Here is a 21169-nt window from a genome sequence, read left to right on the forward strand (position 1 = left end):
TTTTCTTATTTAGCTAAAATCCTGCATATCCTTAATTATCAGAGTTAAGCATTCATTCTAGGGTAAAAATAATCTTCCTTAAACACAGCCTCCTCCTCCCTCCTGCCCTAAATGTGAAGGAAATCTAAAAAAGAGGGGATATATGTATTCATACAGCAAGAAGACTAACATAACATTGTAAAGCAACTACACTCTAATAAAATTCATTAAAAAAAACACATGGCCTATTACTGCCCAGATTAAACAGCTTTGGTGGCTTTCCTGTACCTAGGAGCTAAAAATCCTAACACTGCAGAATGATGAGCAAGACCTCTATGGTCTGGTCCCTATCTACTTCTCTGCACCGCCTTTACCTCCAGGCTGCCAGGATGCTAAACCTCCCTGTGAGTCCTCAAAACTTCTGCCGCGCTCCTTCACACCTCCCAGCCCTCAATGAGCCCCTGTACTCTGTTCTGTCTTTGCAGCATTTCTGACAAATGCGTATCCACCTTTCCCAGCTCGGCGAAGATCACCTTCCCAGGAAAGACTGACCACCCCTTTCTTCGCACCCACGCCATGCCCTGTAACCTCCTGCCTGCCACAGCCCTGCACTACACTGGTTCTTCCTAGTTTTACGGAGGAGTAACTCAAATTCACTGCACATTTTAAGTGTACAGTTTCGTAAGGTTTAGCATAGGCTGTACCTGTGAAAATATGACCGCAATCAAGATCATGAACATAGCCCACACTAGCTTCAAAAGCTTTTCACGCCCTGCTGCCATCTCTCCCTGTCACCCGCTCCTGGCCTTTTCTCATCCTCAGGAAAAACTGATTTGCTTTCAGACACTATAAATTCACTCTCATTTTTAACAGTTTTAAATATACGGAGCTATACGGTATGTATTCTTTCAGTTGAGGACAGAGGACTTGTTCCTTTCATTCAGCATAATTACACTGAGATTCATCCATGCTGTTGCACGAATCAATAGTTCATGACCTTTTATTCCTGCGTCATTTCAGCACAGATAGGGAGACCCAGATTCGATCCCTGGGACGGGAAGATTCCCTGGAGAAGGAAATGGCAACCCACTACTCCAGTATTCTTGCCTGGGAAATCCCATGACAGAGGAGCCTGGAGGGCTAGACTCCCTGGGGTCACAAAAGAGTCAGACACAACTTGGCTACTGAACAGCAGCAGGAACAAAGGGCTGTGCTACAGTGAGCCTGCTCTCTCACCTACTGATGACCATTTGAGTTGTTTCAACATTTTGGCTATTGCAAACTCCACTGCTATGAACCATTCATCCGTAAGTCTCTGAGCAGACACATGTTGTTATTTTTTTCTCTTGAGTAAACATTTAGAAGTGGGAATGGATGAATCATACGCAAGATGTTTAATTTTCTTAAGGAACTATTTTAAGGAACCGCCAAACTATTTTCCCTAGTGGCTATTCCATTTTATATTCCCAGGAACAAAGTATGAAAGTTCATTTCCTCCAAAGCCTCATGGACATTTGATATGGTTAGCTGTTTTAATTATAGCCATTCTAATATGTCTTTGTGTTATTTCATTGGAGTTTTAATTTGCACTTTCCTCGTGATTCATGATGTTGAGCATCTTTCCATGTATTTATTTCTATTTCTTCCTTGGTGAAATATCTGTTCGTGTCACATGTCCATTATTTTAGTCGGTTGCTTATTTTCTTATTATTAAGTTTTGAGAATAATTCATATATTCTGGATACAAGTCCATTATCATATGTATTTGGAAATATTTTCTCCCAATCTGTTGCATTTTCTTAACAGTATCTTTTGAAGAGCAGAATTTTTAATTTTAGATGAAGTCTAATTTATCAATTTGTTCTTTTATGGATTGTAGTTTCTGATCTAAGAGCTAAGAAATCTTTTTGTTTTTTTCATGACTGTATTAAGTTTAATGTGTATTAAGCACAATGGTTTGATTTACATGTATTATGAAATGATGACAATAGATTTAACTAACATCCATAAAATCTAAGAAATCTTTGTCGATCCCAATGTCACAAAGACTTTTCCCTATGCTTTCTTCTATAAGATTTATAGTTTTATGTTCTCCTCATATGTCTATAATCTATTCTGTGTTCATTTTAATACATACTACAAGGCATTCTTCAGCGTTCATTTTTTCGCTTTTGGATGCTGAATGGTTTCAGAGTCATTTGTTGAAGAAACAATCCTAGAGTCAGTGAATGAATCTAGGATTCCTTTGTCTATAACACACATGCACGTGTAACTCTTTCTGTCTCTTTCTGCTGTTCTAGCACTCTATACGTTTACTAAATTAACAGCACCACACTCTCGGTTTCTAAGCTTTATAAGTCATTAAATCACCTAGTTTTTGTCTTTCAGTTTTGCTCATCTCTTCCAGAGTTGTTTTGGCTAGCTAGTCTAGTATCTCTGCATTTCTCTGTGACTTTTTAAGTTCATCTTTGCAATTTCAAAAACTACCAGCATTTTGATTGTGGGTGAATCTACAGATCAGTTTGGGGAAAATGGACATCATAACAATATTGAGACTTCTGACCATGTACAAAAACACACCTCTCCATTTATTTAGGTCTTCTTTAGTTTTTCTCAGTAACAACGTGTGCATTTTTAGCGTCTAGGTTTTGCACATCTCTCATCAGGTTTATTCATAAGTATTTCTGTCTTTGATGCTATTGTAAATGGCATTTATTTCAATTTCTGATTGCTCAGTGTTAGTATAAAACAACTATTTTTATGTATTGATATTGTATCCTAGAATCTTGATCACTGGAATTAAGTTGCCATCTCAATGCCTCAGGGGAGAAAGAAAGTTGATCACAACCACATTCAGGAAACTGTATGCTGTGGAGATATATTTCCTAGGGGAAAATAAAGGAAGTCAAATATCTCCTCAACATTCCTGTTTCTATATTTCTGACCTAGATGGTTCGAATGAGTCCTTGAGATCATGAGCCAAGTGCTTCGGAAAGAGTTCTAAGATTAAATGCACATGGTCCTTCCTAAACTGTTTCTGAAATGAGCAACAGTATAATCCCTCAGCACAGAAAAGGAACTCCAGGGAGCCCGTAATAGTAGAGCTTCACCAACCTATTGGCCCTGATTCCTTCAGGGTGGTTTCTGCTCTTTTCCTCACCCTTTTATGACCAGGTTTTCTCAGTGGGAATCTAGCCCTTCCATTTCAGAACTGGGCCATAAATTGGAGGTTTTCCTCTATGAATCTACTTGCATGATGAATGATTAGTCTTGAGTTCCTGATTCTGAATTCTACGTATGAATACACGTCTACAGCCTGTGTAACTGAATCCACTTACGTGCTTATTGACCCCGCATCCATAAATAGGATGCCTGCTTCCCAGTGCAACATATCCTGTTTGCTGCATTGATTCTCCACAAGAGAAAATTCTGAGGTCACGTGTTCTACCATCCTTCACATCCCCAGAATTCTATCTGCTTGGGGCATAAAAGAAAGGACACCATTGTTACAAACCCCAGAACACAAAACCACTTCTCCATCCCACACTGCACAGGGAACGTCAAAGCATGCTCCTGAACTGAAAGGATGGGGGGTAGAATGCGAGCATCTCCAGCTATATCCACGTCTCCAGATGGCTATCACTGTCAGAAGCAGCACCCTTGAGTATGAATGGCACAAGCTATGAACACTAGAGCTCAATGGAGACGCCCGGGGAGAAACATACAGAATTAACATCAAAGAACGAAATCTGGTCAAAACTCCCTCAACCTGCTTCCTATCTTTCTGCGTTAATGTAACAGTTATTCAGGAGGCCTCTGCTGCTGTCTTAATCAGGGTCTCGCATACCTGGGAAGCTCTAATGCCTGTCCCTCCCATTCTCTTTTTCTGGTTATAAAGCATTACCTGTGGGCCATGAATTTCTCTCATATTAAAAAAAAAAAAACAAACTTTGTACAACCATCATACACTTTACAGTATAAATTACAAAACACAATGAAGCCAAAATAAGAAAACAAATCATCATTAAACTAGCCAGCAAGAAATCACCACTCCTAACATCTGGTATATATTCTCTCAAACTTTTCTTCCTTGTTACAACATTTTCAAAACAAATGAAATCAGAAAGCTATCCACAGTGATCTTCTAAGTTGTCGAGGAGGTAAGCATGGCAGGAACACATGTTGATTATTTTTTGCTGCGATTTTACCGAGAGAAGTAAACGTCACAGAGAGTGTTAAAACCTCCAACAAAAGCCGTAAAATAATTATGGTGTGACGCCTGTACTCCCTCCGGCCACCTGTGGTTCATTACTAAAATGAGCAGAATTAACTAGCAAATGGAGAAATCCCTCACTAATTAGAACACCGTACTCGGAACACTGTCACTCAGCCAGGTAGCACAGACAGAGCTCTGGACAGCCCGGGTGCGTAGGACCGCACACTGGGGGGCGGGAAATGGGGAAAAGATGAGGGCCATGTCGCTGCTGCTGAGAAGGAAAGAAATTTAATAAATGCAAGAGACCCAAAAAAAAAAAAGTGTATATGAAGTGGGAGATACAAGCTGCTACTTGGCACTGTTCTGTACACCCATTTCTCTCACTGGGCTGGAAGTCCTCAGCAGGTGTGTGTATATATATACACTTTTTATATATGAAGTGTATACATATATTTGGCTATACCCCTTAGCATGCAGGAGCTTAGTCCCCTAACCAAGGAGGGGATCCAAGTCCCTGGCAGTGCAAGCACCAAGTCTTAACCACTGGAATGCTGGGGAAGTCCCCTTAGCAGGTATATTAATCGTCTTTTTTGTATCCCTCATGCATGGCCCTTAGTTAAGATTTGCTAGATGAATTTAGGACTGCCCTAGAAGCAGCTGAGTTAAAACTGGAAGGGAAGAAATTAGCCTACAAAACATACTACAAAAAAAGATGAAGATATAATCTTCTTTAATTATAACTGTCCCATTCTGATTTTGGCAGAAGTCAACCCTGCATGTGTTAAAGGTAAATGCTTATAAATAAGCTGGATAAAATTAAGGCCCTAGGCATCTTTAATCCAATTTCTTAACACACACATACACACACACACACAGGTTTTCCAACTCCTAGGCAAATATACAGGGCTTCCCAAGTGGCTCGGTGGTAAAGAATCCACCTGCGAATGCAGGAGACTCGCATTTGATTCCGGTGTTGGGAAGATCCCCTGGGGAAGGAAATGGCAACCCACTCCAGTATTCTTGCCTGGAAAATCCCATGGACAGAAGAGCCTGGCAGGCAACAGTCCATGGGGTCACAAAGAGTCAGACACAACTGAGCGACTTAGCATGATGACTAGTCAAATATACTTTCACAAGTACACTACTTGTGTATTATAAAATAAAAATGAGAGTTGGACCATAAAGAAGGCTGAGAACTGAAGAACTGATGCTTTCAAACTGTGGTGCTGGAGAAGACTCTTGAGAGTCCCTTGGACTGCAAGGAGATCAAACCAGTCCATCCTAAAGGAAATCAGTCCTGATTAGTCATTGGAAGGACTGATTCTGAAGTTGAAGCTCCAATGCTTTGGCCACCTGATGCGAAGAACTGAATCTTGGAAAAGACCCTGATGCTGTGCAAGACTAAAGGCACCAGGTGAAGGGGATGACAGAGGATGAGGTGGTTGGATGGCATCACCAACTCAATGGATATGAGTTTGAGCAAGCTCTGGGGAGTTGTTGATGGACAGGGAAGCCTGGCATGCTACAGTCCATGGGGTCGCAAAGATCCAGACATGAATGAGCAACTGAACTGAACCGAAAATAAAAATGGGTGGAAGATAATTATACAAGATACCTGATGTGGTATGTTAATTGCAAAATGGCCCTCAATTCTCTGTTACTCTCTGTATCCATACTCTTGGATATTTGATTTTGCAATTTCTCCCTTCAAGAGGTAGATGGTCTATTTTCTTGCTTCTCGAGTCATGGCTGGCCTTGTGACTTGCTGTGATTAATATAATACAAGGGAAGTGAAGGTGTGCCAGGTCCAAGTTGTTGTCTTGTTGTTCAGTAGCTAAGTCACGTCTGACTCTTTGTGACCTCATGGACTGCAGCATGTCAGGCCTCCCTGTCCTTCACCATTTCCCAGAGCTTGCTCAAACTCATGTCCATTGAGTTGATGATGCCATCCAACCATCTCATCCTCTGGCGCCCTCTTCTCCTTCTGCCTTCAATCTTTCCCAGCATCAGGGCCTTTCCCAAAGAGTCGGCTGTTCGCATCAGGTGGTAAAGTATTGGAGCTTAGACTTATGACTCAAAAGACCTGGAGGACCTCCACTCTCTCAGAACCCTGCCCGGTCACCAGACTGGCCTGTTGGATGAAGGCAGACAAGAGGGATGTGGCCCCATCACTCCTGCCGACAGAGAGCCGACCACCAGACTTGGGGCTGCCCAGGCCTGAGCCATGTGGCAATGTGCAGACAGAGGCAGATGAAACCCACCCTGAGATAACACTAAAAACCCACCAAGGTGGCTAAATAAAAAATAAGGATCACACCACGTGTTGGTAAGGAGGCAGCAAAACTGGATCACACAATTGTCGCTGGTGAGGGTGTGAAATGGGATAGCCATTGTGGAAAATAGTTTGGCAGTTTCTTATAAAACGAAGGCTCAGATGGTAAAGAATCTGCTTGCAATGTGGGAGATCCAGGTTCGATTCTTGGGTCAGGAAGATTCCCTGAAGAAGGAAATGGCAACCCATTCCAGTATTCTGGCCTAGAGAATCCCATGGACAGGGGAACCTGGTGGGCTACAGTCCCTAGGGTCACAAAGAGTCAGACATGTCTGAGTGACTAATACTTTCATTTTCCGCTATAAAAAGAAACATGAGGGAATTCCCTAGTGGTCTGGTGTTTGGGAGGCTGCCTGCTATTGAAGGGGGTGAAGGTTCAATCCCTGATCAGGAAATTAAGATCCCACATGCTGCAGGGTATGGCCAAAAATTAAAATAAATAAAACCTGAAAAAAATCCTTTAAAAAAAAAATGAAACTACCCACCACTCATACTCTTGGGCATTTATCCTAGAGAAGTAATATGTTCAAAACAAAAAACCTACACACATGTCCACAGCAATTTTATTCTTAGCAGCTGAAAACCTGAAACAACCGTTTTTTAACATGCTTAAAAGCAGTCCAGTTTTTTAACATGCTTAAAAAACTGGACTGCTCCTCAACAACGAGTGTGCTAAGTCGCTTCAGTTGTGTCCAACTTTGTGCGACCCCATGGACTGTAGCTGTAGCCTGCCAGGCTCCTCCGTCCATGGGATTTTCCCAGGCAAGAATATTGGAGTGGGTTGCCATTTCCTGCTCCAACTATAAGACGTAACAAACTCTTGGCACACATCAATTCATGTGGTCAAGGTGCTCACTAGTGAACAGAGCCTACAGCAAGGCAAAGGAGACCTTATCTGCTCAAGGACCGGGAAACTTAGCTAACTCCATTTAGAAAAAGCTGTAGAATGGAACAAAGAAAATGTGTGTCAAACAGCTGGGTAAATGAAAACCTAGGCTGGAAATGGATAAGTCGCTATAATACACCTAAAGAGATGTAATTAAACACATATCCTGAGAGTCACAAGATCTTGCAGTCAAACTTATTTCCTTTTAAACTTTCAACCCCTCAAGCTATGATCCACAATGCCTAATGAGAAAGTATCTCCCTTTAAAAAAAAAGTAAAGGAGATGCTGACCAGGCCAGTATCTTTCAGAGTTGAACGTTAACTGTAACACTCTAAATCAGAGCTTGGCGTAGGCATCCCAAGCTGCACATCAGAGTCATCGGGATAAGCATTTTGAAAATGAGAATTAATGGCCTCCATCTTCTATCACCTTGGAATGATAGAGAGTGATGTCACTTCTGGGTGTAGATAAAGGCAACAGTTTAAGACACTTACTTCTTTGATGGCATCTGAATCCAGCCGAGGTTCAGGCTCATCAAGCTGCACTGCGTTTAAGGGCATCCATTCATCCATCCATTCATTCAACAGGTAATCACCGGGCATCTCCTTTGTGTTAGGTACCACATCAGATGCTGCAGCTACAACTGTGAGCAAGGGTGACATGATCTCTGCCTTCATGAGACTGCTATTCCACGAGGCAAGGAACTTAATTTTTTTTTCTTTCTTTTCAAACATGTTATTTTGTGTTGGAGTATAGCCAACTGACAATGCTGTGATCGTTTCAGGTGAACAGAAAAAGGACTCAGCCATACATCCACAGGTATCCACTCTTCCCCAACACCCCCTGCCACCCAGGCTGCCACGTAATACAGAGCAGAGTTCCATGTGCTATCCAGTAGGTCCTTGTTGTTATCCATTTTGAATACAGCAGTGTGTACATGCCCGTCCCAAACTCCCTAACTATCCCTTTCCGGGGGGCAACCATAAGTTTGTTCTCTAAGTCTGTAAGTAGGAGAGGAGCTTAACTACTTGTTGATAACAAAATGTACAATAATGGGGATTACAGAGGGGCTTAAGACTTCACCGGATGCAGAAGAATCTACTCGTCTGAAAAGTTATCATCAACAGTAAGTTGATCTCTTCCACACAATGTAAAAATAGCTCAATTTTTTTTTTTTTTTTTTTGCCATTTAAGTAATGAAAACAAATACTTCATTTTGCCTGCCATTATCAAAGAGTATTCTGGTCTGGCTGAGTGTATTTTCTAGAAAGCTGTAAAGTATCACCCTGTGGTAACATTTTATTTAAAATTTCAAAAAACTACCAGTGACCCAGTGAAGTTGCTCACTCGTGTCCGACTCTTTTGCAATCCCATGGACTGTAGCCTACAGGGCTCCTCCATCTATGGGATTTTCCAGGCAAGAGTATTGGAGTGGGCTGCCATTCCCTTCTCCAGGGGATCTTCCTGACCCAGGGATCGAACCCAGGTCTCCTACACTGCAGGCGGACCCTTTACCGTCTGAGCCACCAGGGAAGCCTAAAAAACTACAATCCTTCTACAATGCAACAAGTTATTCACACTTCTGTATCAGTACACTGCACAGGCAACTGGAATTTACTCTCCTTTCGATGGTGACACTGAGAATTCTGCCCAAGAGGACTGGATCTCTGGCCTGCTGTCTGCCCAGACCTGCCTACTGCCTCTCCAGGAGGACATCAGCATTGGGCCGCATCACACAGCCAGGGCAGCGCCGTGGTCTGTCTCCCGTACGGCCCACTCACTCCAGGGGCATAAGTCCCTGCCACCTGCCTCCACCACCACTCCTCACTTCTCACCTGCTTTCTTCAGCTTTTATTCTCCTTGTATTTTCTAAGCTAGATCAAAAATGAAAATTTCCAAGGGAACCCAAACAGCAGGCACAGTATTCAAATTTAAAGTAAAAAGACTCTTTGCCTACAACAGAATTCAAATGCATGGGATTTGTGAAAAGTCTTTTTGGGGTGTGTGTGTGTCTGGGGAGGGTGCTGAGGGATACTGTGCTTTCCTGCCTTCGCTTCAGAATCACAGCTATTCCAGAGCAGAAAAGTGGAAGAAAACAAAGAAAGAAACACCACCTGCCTGGCAGTGAGAACTATGTCAATTCATATTACTACAGCATTTTTCCCTCAGAGGAGATTTGCACTATTATCTTGCTTATTTTCCCCAAATGCATGAGATACAGAAAAAAACCAAGTACAGCTATTAATACTTGGAGAGGGAGGTTGTGGTGATCAAGACTGTGAGTTGTCCAAAGTCACAGGAAGAGACCTGAGGGTCTTCCTGCCTTGTGGTCTTCATTTTCATCCCAAAAAACAATGTTTCCCAAGGCTTCCAGAGACGAGCTTCCCACAAGATACCTGATTTTCTGCTCAGATATAGAGACACTGGAATTAAAAAAAAAAAAAAAAGGAAGTTCCTCAAAACTAAGATCAGTAAATTTTTCTAATAGATGTTTTCAATCATGAAAACCACCATTATTTCACACAAAGATTTATGGATAGTACCTAAAACTTATAGGAAAATACTCATTTTTCTACACCATCAGATGGACTTGTCACTTTGAAACTGCTGAGATAAATGCAAAAACTCTCAGAGTACTTGTCATACAGTGAAGAAAAAAAAAAAGCAACAGCATGCTATGACAGCATGTAAAACTACACACTTTCACAAGACTTTGCATTAGAAAGTTACAAATATTAACCACCCGCCCACTCTCTTTGGCTGTCCTCTCAGGCACTAGACCGGATTGTTTTCAGATGAATTTCACTATGGGGACCCACCTCTACTGGCTATTCAACTAGAGGGACTCCGGCGCCTCTTCTTTCTCCTCATTAGTGTCTGCGGAATCTCCCAGGATGCTTGTTATATGATATAAGTGTTCACAATGGTCTCGTTGCTTTAAGCCAAATTTGTGTCACTTCCCAGCCTCAATGAGTAAAATACTACCAACTTCTACAGCAGAGGAGTTGGAAATAGCATTCCGGGCAGTCAGCAGCACATCAGGAAGAGAAACAAAAATGGTAAAATAAAAGCGTGAGTCCGTGTCCTTCTTGAGGTCACTGCTGCCTCCTCCTGTAAATCTAATCACTGCACATCCTCCTCCTCCACTTTTTCTGCACCAGATGTCAAATAAAGCTGGACCTCCCACTCCAGTACCCTTGCCTGGGAAATCCCGTGGGCAGAGGAGCCTGGCACACTACACTAAGAGTCAGGCACGACTTCGAGATTAAACAACAACTAGCGGGCACAGAGGAATCACATTTAAAGAGCCCAGGTGAGCGTGAGGCGGCCAGGACCGCCGAGATGCATCTTGAGGGACAGCTCAGCGCTGGCGGGAGTCCGGAGAATTCCTCTGACAACATCTCCATCAGGCGAGAGGCTCATAAATTAAAGCCGCCCGGGGGCAGTTTAAACTCTGTTACCAGCCTGGTCTCTCCTTCCACACTGCCCCTTCTGTTTGCAGCTCCCAGATAAGGGTGAGCTCAGGGTGTGGCCACTGCCAGTCCTTCTGTGCAAACCTCCTTCCAACCTTCCCCTTCCTCCCCAGGCTGATGTTGAGAAGAGAGAAGCAAAGCTGTGCAGGTAGGGCGTCGTCATTTACTCTATGGGGAAAGCCAGGCCTCCGTTCTCTGTGATAATTGGGAAGTTACCTCCCTTTTAATGCTCCAATTGGAGTTTCTTGCTTATCAACTTCCTCTGCTGTTTACTCAACCAGGGGATAAAATTTGCATTTAACTCCCTACAACTGCTGCTGTATGTCTTTTAAGTCAGGTCCCCAGCCTCCAGGATCTAGGGCCTGATGACCTGAGGTGGAGCTGATGTAATAATAATAGAAATAAAGTGTACATAAATGTAATGCATTTGAATCATCACAAAACCATCCCCTAATCCCTGGTCTGTGGAAAAACTGTCTTCCGCAAAACCCGTCCCATGGTACCGAAAAGGTTGGGGACTGCTGCTCTAAGCGGTACTGCTACCAGTTAAGTACTGAACCAGACAAAACAAAATATAGAAAGAAAAGAAGAAGCTGGATCTCTTGCCTCCAAGAAGAGTCAGCCAGTGGTACCCATGTTCACCAGGAAGACGTCAAGAATCTGGGACACTCATTCACTTGGATCCTACAGTCCCAAGGAAAGGCACTTGGGATAGCCAACTGTGAAAGTTAGGCAGGATATCTTCTCTTACTTTTCATCATGCAAAACGATATTTATTCTACCTGAAATCAGAAAGCATTTTAAGAAAAAAAAAGGGGGGTCACACTATATGAAGCCCATATTTATGGACTATTTACATTTTTTGTTAATGTAATTAAGAGGATGTCTAAATGATTCAATCAATTCTCAATTATTCCTACTAATGGAGTGGATCAATACAGTTGGAGAGCCTGAAATGGCAGCCCACGAAGTTTAATGATGGCTCATAAATCCCGTCTCTTTATTATTGGTAGATGGGTGCGTTGAATATTCTTCCGGTTTAATAGAATTCATCAATTCACAGTGCTTGGGACTCTTAGAGGGTCGTTCTGTTCAACCTTCTTTTGCACACAAGGGAAACCTGGCTTAAATGCTGAAGGCACCACCACTGTAAACGGAAGGTGGGGCGGGGCTCAGTGTAACCATGGCAACTGACACTGCGCCGTAGAGCCCTGTGGCCTATATTTTAAAAGAAGTCTTAAAAACAACTAGTTGCTTCAGTTAGTGTCTTTCACCTCCAGCCCCATCCTTAGTAGACTTCCCAAAACACTAGTAACAAATACCACCTACTGAGAACCTCCTCAGTACAAGTTTCAGATGGATTTAATACTCCAGCATACATAGGACTTAATGTCCTTCCATCATGCCATGGCTATGGATTGACATCTTCCTCGAGGAAATAAGCAATTAGCAATTTTGATTTTAAAAATGGATCATTGAAATTTTCGCTAGCCTGGAAGCAGCAAAAGGCTTCTGTAGATCAATTATGCAAGAGGGGTAACATAGCAACTTACTTAAAAATAAAATGTGAGCGCAGGCTGGAAATAGAGTTACATGCATCCGCATGGAGACGGAAGACTCACAGAGCATCTGGATCCTCAACACGTGAGGATGTAGCCTGTTCCAGAAGAATTCTGAAGGCGACTCCAGACTTCCCACAACCTTCCCTGGCAGCACATGTTCCCGTCTGCCTCTCTCAGCACCGTCAGGAATGAGACACCAATTTCAAAGCTGTCTGTGTCCATGAGTGGCTGAGTCGCGTTAGCCATGTCCGACTCTGTGTGACTCCATAGGCTGTAGCCCACCAGGCTCCTCTGTCCCTGGGATTCTCCAGGAAAGAATACTGGAGTGGGCCACCAAACATTCCTCCAGAGGATCTTTCTGACCCAGGGATCAAACCCAGGTCTCATGTTTGCTGCGCTGGCAGGCAGGTTCTTTACCACTAGTGCCACCTGGGAAGTCCCTAAAACCTGCCTACTGCAATTTAATGGGGCTTCCCTGGTGGCTCAGATGGTAGAGAATCCGCCTGCAACGCAAGAGACTCAGGAGCAGGAGACCCAGGTTTGATCCCTGGGGTGGGAAGATCCCCTGGAGGAGGAAATGGCAACCCACTCTAGTCTTCTTGACTGGGAAATTCCATGAACAGAGGAGCCTGGTGGGCTACAGTCCATGGGGTCACAAGAGTTGGACAGGACTTAGTGACTAAACAACTGTCATTGAATAGGTGTGTGTTTTTGCCTAAATTTGCCAAAATGAGGTCGCTGACAACATAAACAAGGGGATATGGTGCCGCTCACGTGTCGGTGCTACAGAGGAAAAGGTGCCTCAACCTACCTCTCCCCCGTCCCAGCCCACACCCCAAACATCTATGCAAACATTTCTAAACGTACAAAAAAAGTGAACACGAGGGAGTTCGAGAAATCCTTGAGAGGTCTGTGAACGAGAACACTGCTGGAACAGAAGGTCTTATGTTCCACAAGGAAACATCCTCATAAACCCAGCTGAGAAATGAGCCCACTTGTAACCACACAACCCGGCGCCGGGATAATTACAATAGAAACACTTTATTTCAAATCATGAAAAGAGTTACACTTGATCTTCTTGTTAGCAGGGGCTGTGCAGACAGCAACATTAACTGTGAAATGTAAGGGCAGATAACAGCTGATTTGAAAGGGGATTGTGTAAATCTAGTTAAGGAGCAACTTTAGAAGATTATTTTCAATTACTGAGATAGCATCATGGTTCTCAGGAAAAAAAAATGGAAAGGTTTGTTCTTTACACCACATACAGTGTACTGAGTCTAACAAAACCACCTGCTTTCAGGCAATAATATCAGCCAGCAGCTAATACGCCTTGCTTCCACTTTACCCTCCCCTTCTTCAAGTCATTTTCAATTATTGCTAGCACTCACTCAGCTCTGTGACCAAAAAGTCATTTCCGCAGGAGAAACAGCTTTAAAAAAAAGATCCCCTTCAGAATAATTACTAAAAGCTTTTAGATTTCCAAGTGCCAAATATACATAGCCTGGGAGACCTCTAAACTAGGGCCGAGGTCAGGCAGGTAAAGAAAGGGTGCCTGATCGTTGATGGAGTGGCAATTGCTTCACCTGTCGGAACATTTAACCCAGAACGTCTGGGCCTTGGCCCCCAGTCACCCCAGCTCATATACAGGAATGCACGCAGACTCATACGTTGCCCAAAATGCAAGCTACATTGCTAGCTACATGAGATAACCTTGTCAAGTGAAATCCCCATTTGTCATTTGCTTTAACGTGGCTTGTGTAGGGGGTGCTAATGCTACAAAGAATCTAGCCTAAGAGCTTCCCTGGTGGCTCAGTGGTAGAGAGCCTGCCTGGCGGGTTCAAATCCTGGGTTGGGAAGATCCCCTGGAGAAGGAAATGGCAACTCACTCCAGTATTCTTGCCTGGAGAATCCTGTGGACAGAGGAGCCTGGTGGCTACAGTCCATGGGGTTGCAAAGAGTCGGACACGACTGAGTGACTGACACTCTCACTGAATTTGTTTCCTCACCTTTAAAACTGGGACAATAATAATTACCCAGTTCATTCAGAAGTCACAATGATCAAAAGATAAGATGGTACTTTGCACACTATTAGATGCTGTATAAATGCAAGTAATGATTAATATCTCAGTGTACAAATATAGTATGATATCTCCACATGCAGCAAAAATGTTATTATTCCCCATGTGCACCACATGCCTATGCTCGATTTCCATATTCTTTTCCCAAAAGTGAAAATCGCTCAGTCATATCCAACTCTTTGCAACCCCATGGACTTATATATATACAGCCCATGGAATTCTCCAGGCCAGAACACTAGAGTGGGTAGCCTTTCTCTTCTCCAGGAGATCTTCCCAACCCAGGGATCGAACCCAGGTCTCCTGCATTGCAGGCGGATTCTTTACCAGCTGAGCCACCAGGGAAGCCCGAGAATCCTGGAGTGGGTAGCCTATCCCTTCTCCAATGGATCTGCTGAACCCAGGAACCAAACTGGGGTCTCCTGAATTGCTGGCGGATTTTTTACCAACTGAGCCATCAGGGAAGCCTAATCAGAAAGAGAAATTAAAAATTTAGCAGAAGAGCACACTTCACTGTCTTTAAAAAAATGTTCTTCTGACACTGAAACTAAATATTTAAAAGTCAGAGAATCATTAAAGTCACTTTACATGCACTTCTCCTCCCATTCAAGGGCTTCCCTGGTGGCTCAGATGGTAAAGAATCCACTTGCCAATGCAGGAGACCCAGGTTTGATCCCTGAGTCATGAAGATCCCCTGGAGGAGGGCATGGCATCCTGGAAAATCCCCATGGACAGAGGAGCCTGGGGGGCTGCAGTCCATAGCGTTGCAAAGAGTTGGACACGACTGTGGCTGAAGAGCAACAACTCTTCCCTTTAATTAGCCACAATTTTCTGTGCAGATGTGTGACTACAGATGCCACCAAATCCTGCAGATTCCGCCATCAGGCTGTCACCTCAAAAGCAAAACGGCACCTCTCTAGAAGCACAGGTCCACAACATCCTGGAGGACTGGGGCAGCTCTCTGAAGAGGCAAAGCAAACCAAGAGATGATGTCACTCTTCAGCTGGTGGGAACTGAGGACTGTGTGCTCAAGGTTTCTCTTCAAATACCTCTGCTCTTCCTAACCAAAATGCTCCCTTGTCACAGAAACAGAAAGAATTCTCTCAGTTGATCAAGACCACCGCTGCACAGTAGGAAATCCTAAAGCAGTTCTCTGAGCTTGAGGAAGCACAGCATCCTAGCCTCATCCAAGCCACAACCACGCCCTCTGAGGCCCCAGGACAACAGGGCATTGTCTTCGCAACGTCTCAGTGGCAGAAGGACGGGCTTGATACAATGACGCCTCAAAGCCCGTATGCTCCCAACTGTCCCATTATGGATTTGTCATCGTTTTAAGGTGACAAAAAAAAACTCTAAAATGACGTTTACAGTCCACTGCTCCCTTCCTACAGAAGAACTGAATGGGGACTTCCCTGGGGGCCCAGAGGTTGAGACGTCAACTTCCAACGCAGCGGCTGCGGGGCTGATCCCTGGTCCAGGGGAACCGGGGTCCTGCATGCCTCCTGGCCAAAAAGCCAGAAGAGAAACAACAGGGGCAATACTGCAACAAATTCAGTCAAGACTTTAAAAATGGTCCACATCAGGGCATCCCTGGTGGTCCAGTGGTTAAGAATCCGCCTTGCAATGCAGGGAACCCCAGCTCGATCCCTGGTCTGGGAAGCTCCCTCATGACCGGGGCAACTAAGCCCCTGTGTCACAACTGCTGAAGTCCGAACACAAGCCTGCCCTCGGCAGCAAGGGAAGCCGCTTCGATGAGAAGCCCACGCGCCACAACTAGAGAAAGTCCTTGTGTAGCAAAGAGCGCCCAGTGTGGCCAAAAATAAATCAATAAAAAATAAATACACAATTTTAAAAAATAGCCCACATCAAAAGAAGAAGAATGAAACAGACATAGTTTCTAAACATGCAGATATATTCAAGGTCAAGCTACGGCTAGTCAAAATCCTGCAAAACAGCTAAACAAATCTCATCATTGGCTGGGAGGCTGGGAACATTCGAGTCCTCACTAAAGGGATGGATGAAAAGCCTGTCCCAGCTGCAAGTGATCATAAGCGACTTGATCATCAGCTGCCCGCTACAGCTGTATGCACCGCTCAGCTCACCCAAAGAGATTCACGCTCTCGTGGTGCCAAAATAAATGTCTCTCGTCAAAAAAAAAAAAAAAAAAAAATCGCCCATTTGAAAATAACTCTCTAATCTGCATCCTTTCAATAGAACTGAAGTGCACTTCACCAACACAGAGGACGGGCATCTTGAATTAGCAGAGAACTATTTTTAACACATGAAGGATAAGATATGAAATTAGTTTCACGGGGAATGAGAACCTCGGAGATTATTTACTTTGCCTTAATTACTTTGACTCACCATTAATTTAGCTTTCCTAGGGTACTCAATATTTCACGCTAAGATTTGGAGACCAAAGAGACGGGAGCACAAGTCTCGAGCTCCGGGTCGGGCGGAGGCGCGGATGGTCGAAGCCCAGTCACAGTGTGTGCCGCTCGAGAACACGTTCAGGGGCCCGTTTCTGTTGTTTTTCCACCCCGGGACCAGGAGCTGTGCCCTGAAGGATGCACAGAGCCAAACTTTATTCAGCTTCTGTTCAACTCCTCGGCCAATAACATCACTAGTGCTCATAGCTACTCAGGCGACTGCCAAATAGGGCAAGCCGCGACTGCCTGGAGCCTAGGGGAAGTGAGCTGGGGCTGCACGCTTCAAGAAGTTGTTAATGATCGGTGCAGCTGGGCGATGCAGTGATTCCCAGGAAAGGAGACAGAGGAGCCAGCCTAGCAGACAGTCCACGATGGCTGCATTCGAGCATCCGTGGGTCAGGAGGCGCTCAGCTCCCAGTAAAGCACTCACGATGCCCGGGGGCTGCTGTGTGCAGCTGGGCACTGACTGAAGTCCTGCAACGCACCCCCGGGGCCCAAATCGCCTGCCCGCCGGCAGACGCCGCGGACAAGGGCTGCGCCCGGCAGCGGACAGCAATGCACAGGTTCCCGGATGCAGGAGGGGACTTGCTGGGATCACTCAACCTGCTGGTGCTTCCCCCATCCTCCTGCTCCACGTGGCCTTCAGCAGTTGGGGGGCTTGGGAGAGGGGTGCAGTGGGCAGAGACCCTGAGACCCACGATCTTTCTGACCCACAATCGAAAGGACTCTCCCTTACTCTCAAGGTCAGAAGAACTGACCGTGTGTTACGTAATCCCATTCCTGAGACTTCAAGCCCTTCTTTTTCTCCAGGAGGCACGCTACACCCTGACATTCTCTTTTCCCCTATAAAGGTATTTTTCACTCCGACACAGCTGTGCTTTATTTGGAAGTTGCCCTTTTGCTTCTTTCTCTTGATGAGGATATTGTTTGACTTCACCGAGCTGTAGCCTTCGAGCATGCTGAACCCATATCAACAACGGAGCAGCGAGGTTCACACATCTCCAGAACTCTGCAACTTCTCTATTGGTGATAAAATAGCTCTCATGGAAATATGCTTCCACGATAAACATTTCTAATTTAGCAATAATAATTTATATTTCTGTAGCACATGCATAGCTTTGAAACATGCTCACATATATTATGAAAGAGAAAGTGTGAAAGTGTTAGTCGCTCAATTGTGTCCTGACTTAGTAACCCAACAGACTGTAGCCCACCAGGCTTCTCTGTCCATGGGATTCTCCAGGCAAGAATACTGGAGTAGGGTGCCATCGCCTTCCCTCCTGACCCAGGGATCGAACCCGGAGCTCCTGCACTGCAGGCAGATTCTTTACCATCTGAGCCACCAGGGAAGCCTATGCTTCATCTTAGCTACTTTTCCCCACCTGGCCCCTTTCCACCAGGCTCCTGCTCATGAAACTGCCACCATGCAGTCATGTCCCACAGGGAACTCTGTCCTCTTTGTCACTGCCGACGCAACAACAGTGGATGTCACTGCAGCTTTCTGGGTCACACACCTCATTTGTGCCATTCGCACTTTCAGTCCCTTTTATCATTTACAATTCTCCGGTGACTCTCCTCACTGCCATATCTTAATTTTAATACTAGACATTACATTCATTCCTTGGCATCATCAGAGAAAACAAAGCACAATGCCATTAATCATTTCCACTGGGCAGAAAAGGAGCCTCAAAACACAGTGTGGTGGAAGACAGGGTTCAAACTTCCTACCTCTTCCTCCTACCGGCTGTGACAGTGGACCAGGTGCTCAATCTTCTGGAGCTTTGCTTTCCTCTGGCCACTGACATAAGAAAAGGTTGCCATGAGGATTAAACTGGACGGCATGTCAACTGTGCCTGCAAATACACAAGAGACGCCAACTGCAATCCTCCTGCTGGGTCCCCACTCACGCAACTGTCATTCACACCAGCAAAGGTGATCCCGCAAGCAGCACCTCTGCACCCTTGGGTCCCCAAAGCGTGTCTTCACAGGAGCCTCGCCACTCACTTCCTCCAAAGGATGACCACGGCACACGAGATCCTGTCGTCCCAAAGATCACTGGTTTCCAAGCTTTTTTCTACAAAATTCAACTGCAAGACGTTCCAACGTACTACAGTGGAAACTGCAGGGTACATGCATGAATGGCCATCCTCTCCTGGCGTTTCCAATCCCATCTGGCCTGTCTTCGTACCACCCTGAGACGGGAGTCGACAGCAACAAAGTGGATGCAGAGCACGTGCTGATGGCAATTTGCAGGTGGCCACTCAGGGCACCCAAAGAGCCATCCCTGAGCCGCCGCCCACCAAGCACGAGACTTGCAGCTGGCAGAATCTGTCCTTTTTGCCTGCCTGGTGAAACATTTTTACACCACAGAAGCTTTGATTAATCTTAAATTCTGTCACATCAAATTTGTCTTGCTCAGAAAAATTGTGACATCTGAAATTCTGCTGTAAATCTGAAGTCTCTGCTTAATGATTCAAAAACTTAAAAAAAAAAAAAAAGGCTCCCAACAGGCAGTTGAGGGATTTCAACATGTAACTGGCAAAAGGGTGGTTTTAGAGCTTGGATGGTGGGTGGCTAACGGCTATTAGATGGAAAGTGGACATACTTTTTGATCCAGCAACTCTTCTAATAAGAATTTACCCCAGTGAGGTCACTGCGCAGGTGTAAAATGGTGTACATACAAGCATGCTTAGAGTGGCAATGATTTTTCAATAGAAAAATCAGAAACAACTTAAACGTCCATCAGTAAAGCCTGGAGTAGGGGCTTCCCAGGCGGCTCAGCGGTAAAAATCCGCCTGCCAAGCAGGTAATGTGGGTTCAGTCCCTGGGTCAGGAAGATCCCTTTGAGAAGGAAATGGCAACCCACTCCAGTATTCTTGCCTGGAGAATCCCATGGACAGAGGAGCCTGGAGGGCTACAAAAGGGTCACAAAAGAGTCAGACACGGCTGAGTGACTAAACAACAACAAAGTCTGGAGTCAAGCCTAAGAGACGGCATTAGCTGCCTCCTCAGCAAGCTGCCTCCTCAGCAAGCTGTTTCCGGTATTTTCTAGCAGAACTCTGGATGTGTGTATGCACTGAGATTGGGTCAGATTAGCACAAACTTCTACCCAAATCTGAAGCAATCAGTGCATGCCACTTCCCTGGTAGCTTTACCTATGATGGTTCAAGCAGAAGGAAGCCAGGATTTCCGTTTTTTGGTTTTTTTTTTTTGATGACGATGATGATTTGTTTATTTGATGATTAAGAGCAGCTATCTTTCACTGGACAGTGAATGGATCCCTAGAACTTCAACTGTTTTGCCATCATGAGGAGCAAGGAAAAAAGCAAGTTCTAAAGAAAGAAATCCTGAATCCTGATTAAATCATGCCTGCAGCCCCAGCCCACAGGATTTTTCAGTATGTTCTATTATTTAAGCTAGTTTGCCCTGGGATTTGCATTACTCACAATGAAAAGCATCCAGTACAACTATTCAGTCATTAAAAAGATAATATATATTTGTTGACATGGAAGGATGCCCAGCACACGTCAGTAGAACAACAGAGTAGATTACAGAATAGCATGCACAGCAAAATCCCTTTTATTTAGAATTTCATCTGTATATCATGTATACATGTACATGTGCAGATACATACATATATATATATAGAGAGAGAGAGAGACAGAGACAGAGAGATATGCCTGGAAGAACTTTACTAAAATGTCAGCAAAGGTTAGCTCCAATATTTCTGAAGACTTTAACCTTCCTCTTTGTATTCTTCTAAAGTGTTTGCTCTCATATAACAACATGTATTTGGGCAGGGCACAGAAAAATCAAGCTTTAAGGAAAGTTATTTACTGATTCTGTGTATCTTGAGCGTAAAATAAGTGGACAGTTTTACCTCCTATCCCTCACAAATCCGAAGTATTTCAAGATTTAAAAAAATGAAGATGCTAGCCAGACACTCAAAATATTATTTCTTTATAAAATTCCATGATGAAGCAGTGAAACCACTTTAAGATCTGAGTTTGTACACTGGTGAAAAAGAAACACAGCCCGAGGTGCCTAAGCGTCTTTCTAGGAGAGTGGAAATAATATTAATCAAAATGAAACATCTTCTTAAAGAAGCTGAGCACCTCATTTTCCCAAAAGGGAAAGCGGGAGTAGGGGGAGGGCAGGAGGGGCAGAGAGAGGGCAACCCACAGCTGCTTCCAGAAAGAGCAGTGCCAGTGGGCAG

The 21169-nt window shown here is 44.4% G+C and overlaps 1 protein-coding gene across 3 annotated transcripts in view; it reads right to left on the minus strand.

The window, feature by feature from the left end:
* The window catches only part of LOC113902193 (mucin-1-like), a 140004-nt gene that overhangs the window by 101241 nt on the left and 17594 nt on the right, over positions 1-21169 (minus strand). The window contains exon 2 of one of the 3 annotated variants that reach the window (XM_027557165.1): positions 18682-18806. The exons of the other annotated variants lie outside the window; for them this stretch is intronic. Within the exon in view, the coding sequence (XP_027412966.1) occupies positions 18691-18806 (116 nt within the window). The 3' untranslated portion in view covers positions 18682-18690. The remainder of the gene's footprint in view (positions 1-18681; positions 18807-21169) is intronic. 3 annotated transcript variants of the gene reach the window in all.

This window comes from Bos indicus x Bos taurus, chromosome 12, assembly GCF_003369695.1.
Source record: "Bos indicus x Bos taurus breed Angus x Brahman F1 hybrid chromosome 12, Bos_hybrid_MaternalHap_v2.0, whole genome shotgun sequence".
Taxonomy (NCBI): domain Eukaryota; kingdom Metazoa; phylum Chordata; class Mammalia; order Artiodactyla; family Bovidae; genus Bos; species Bos indicus x Bos taurus.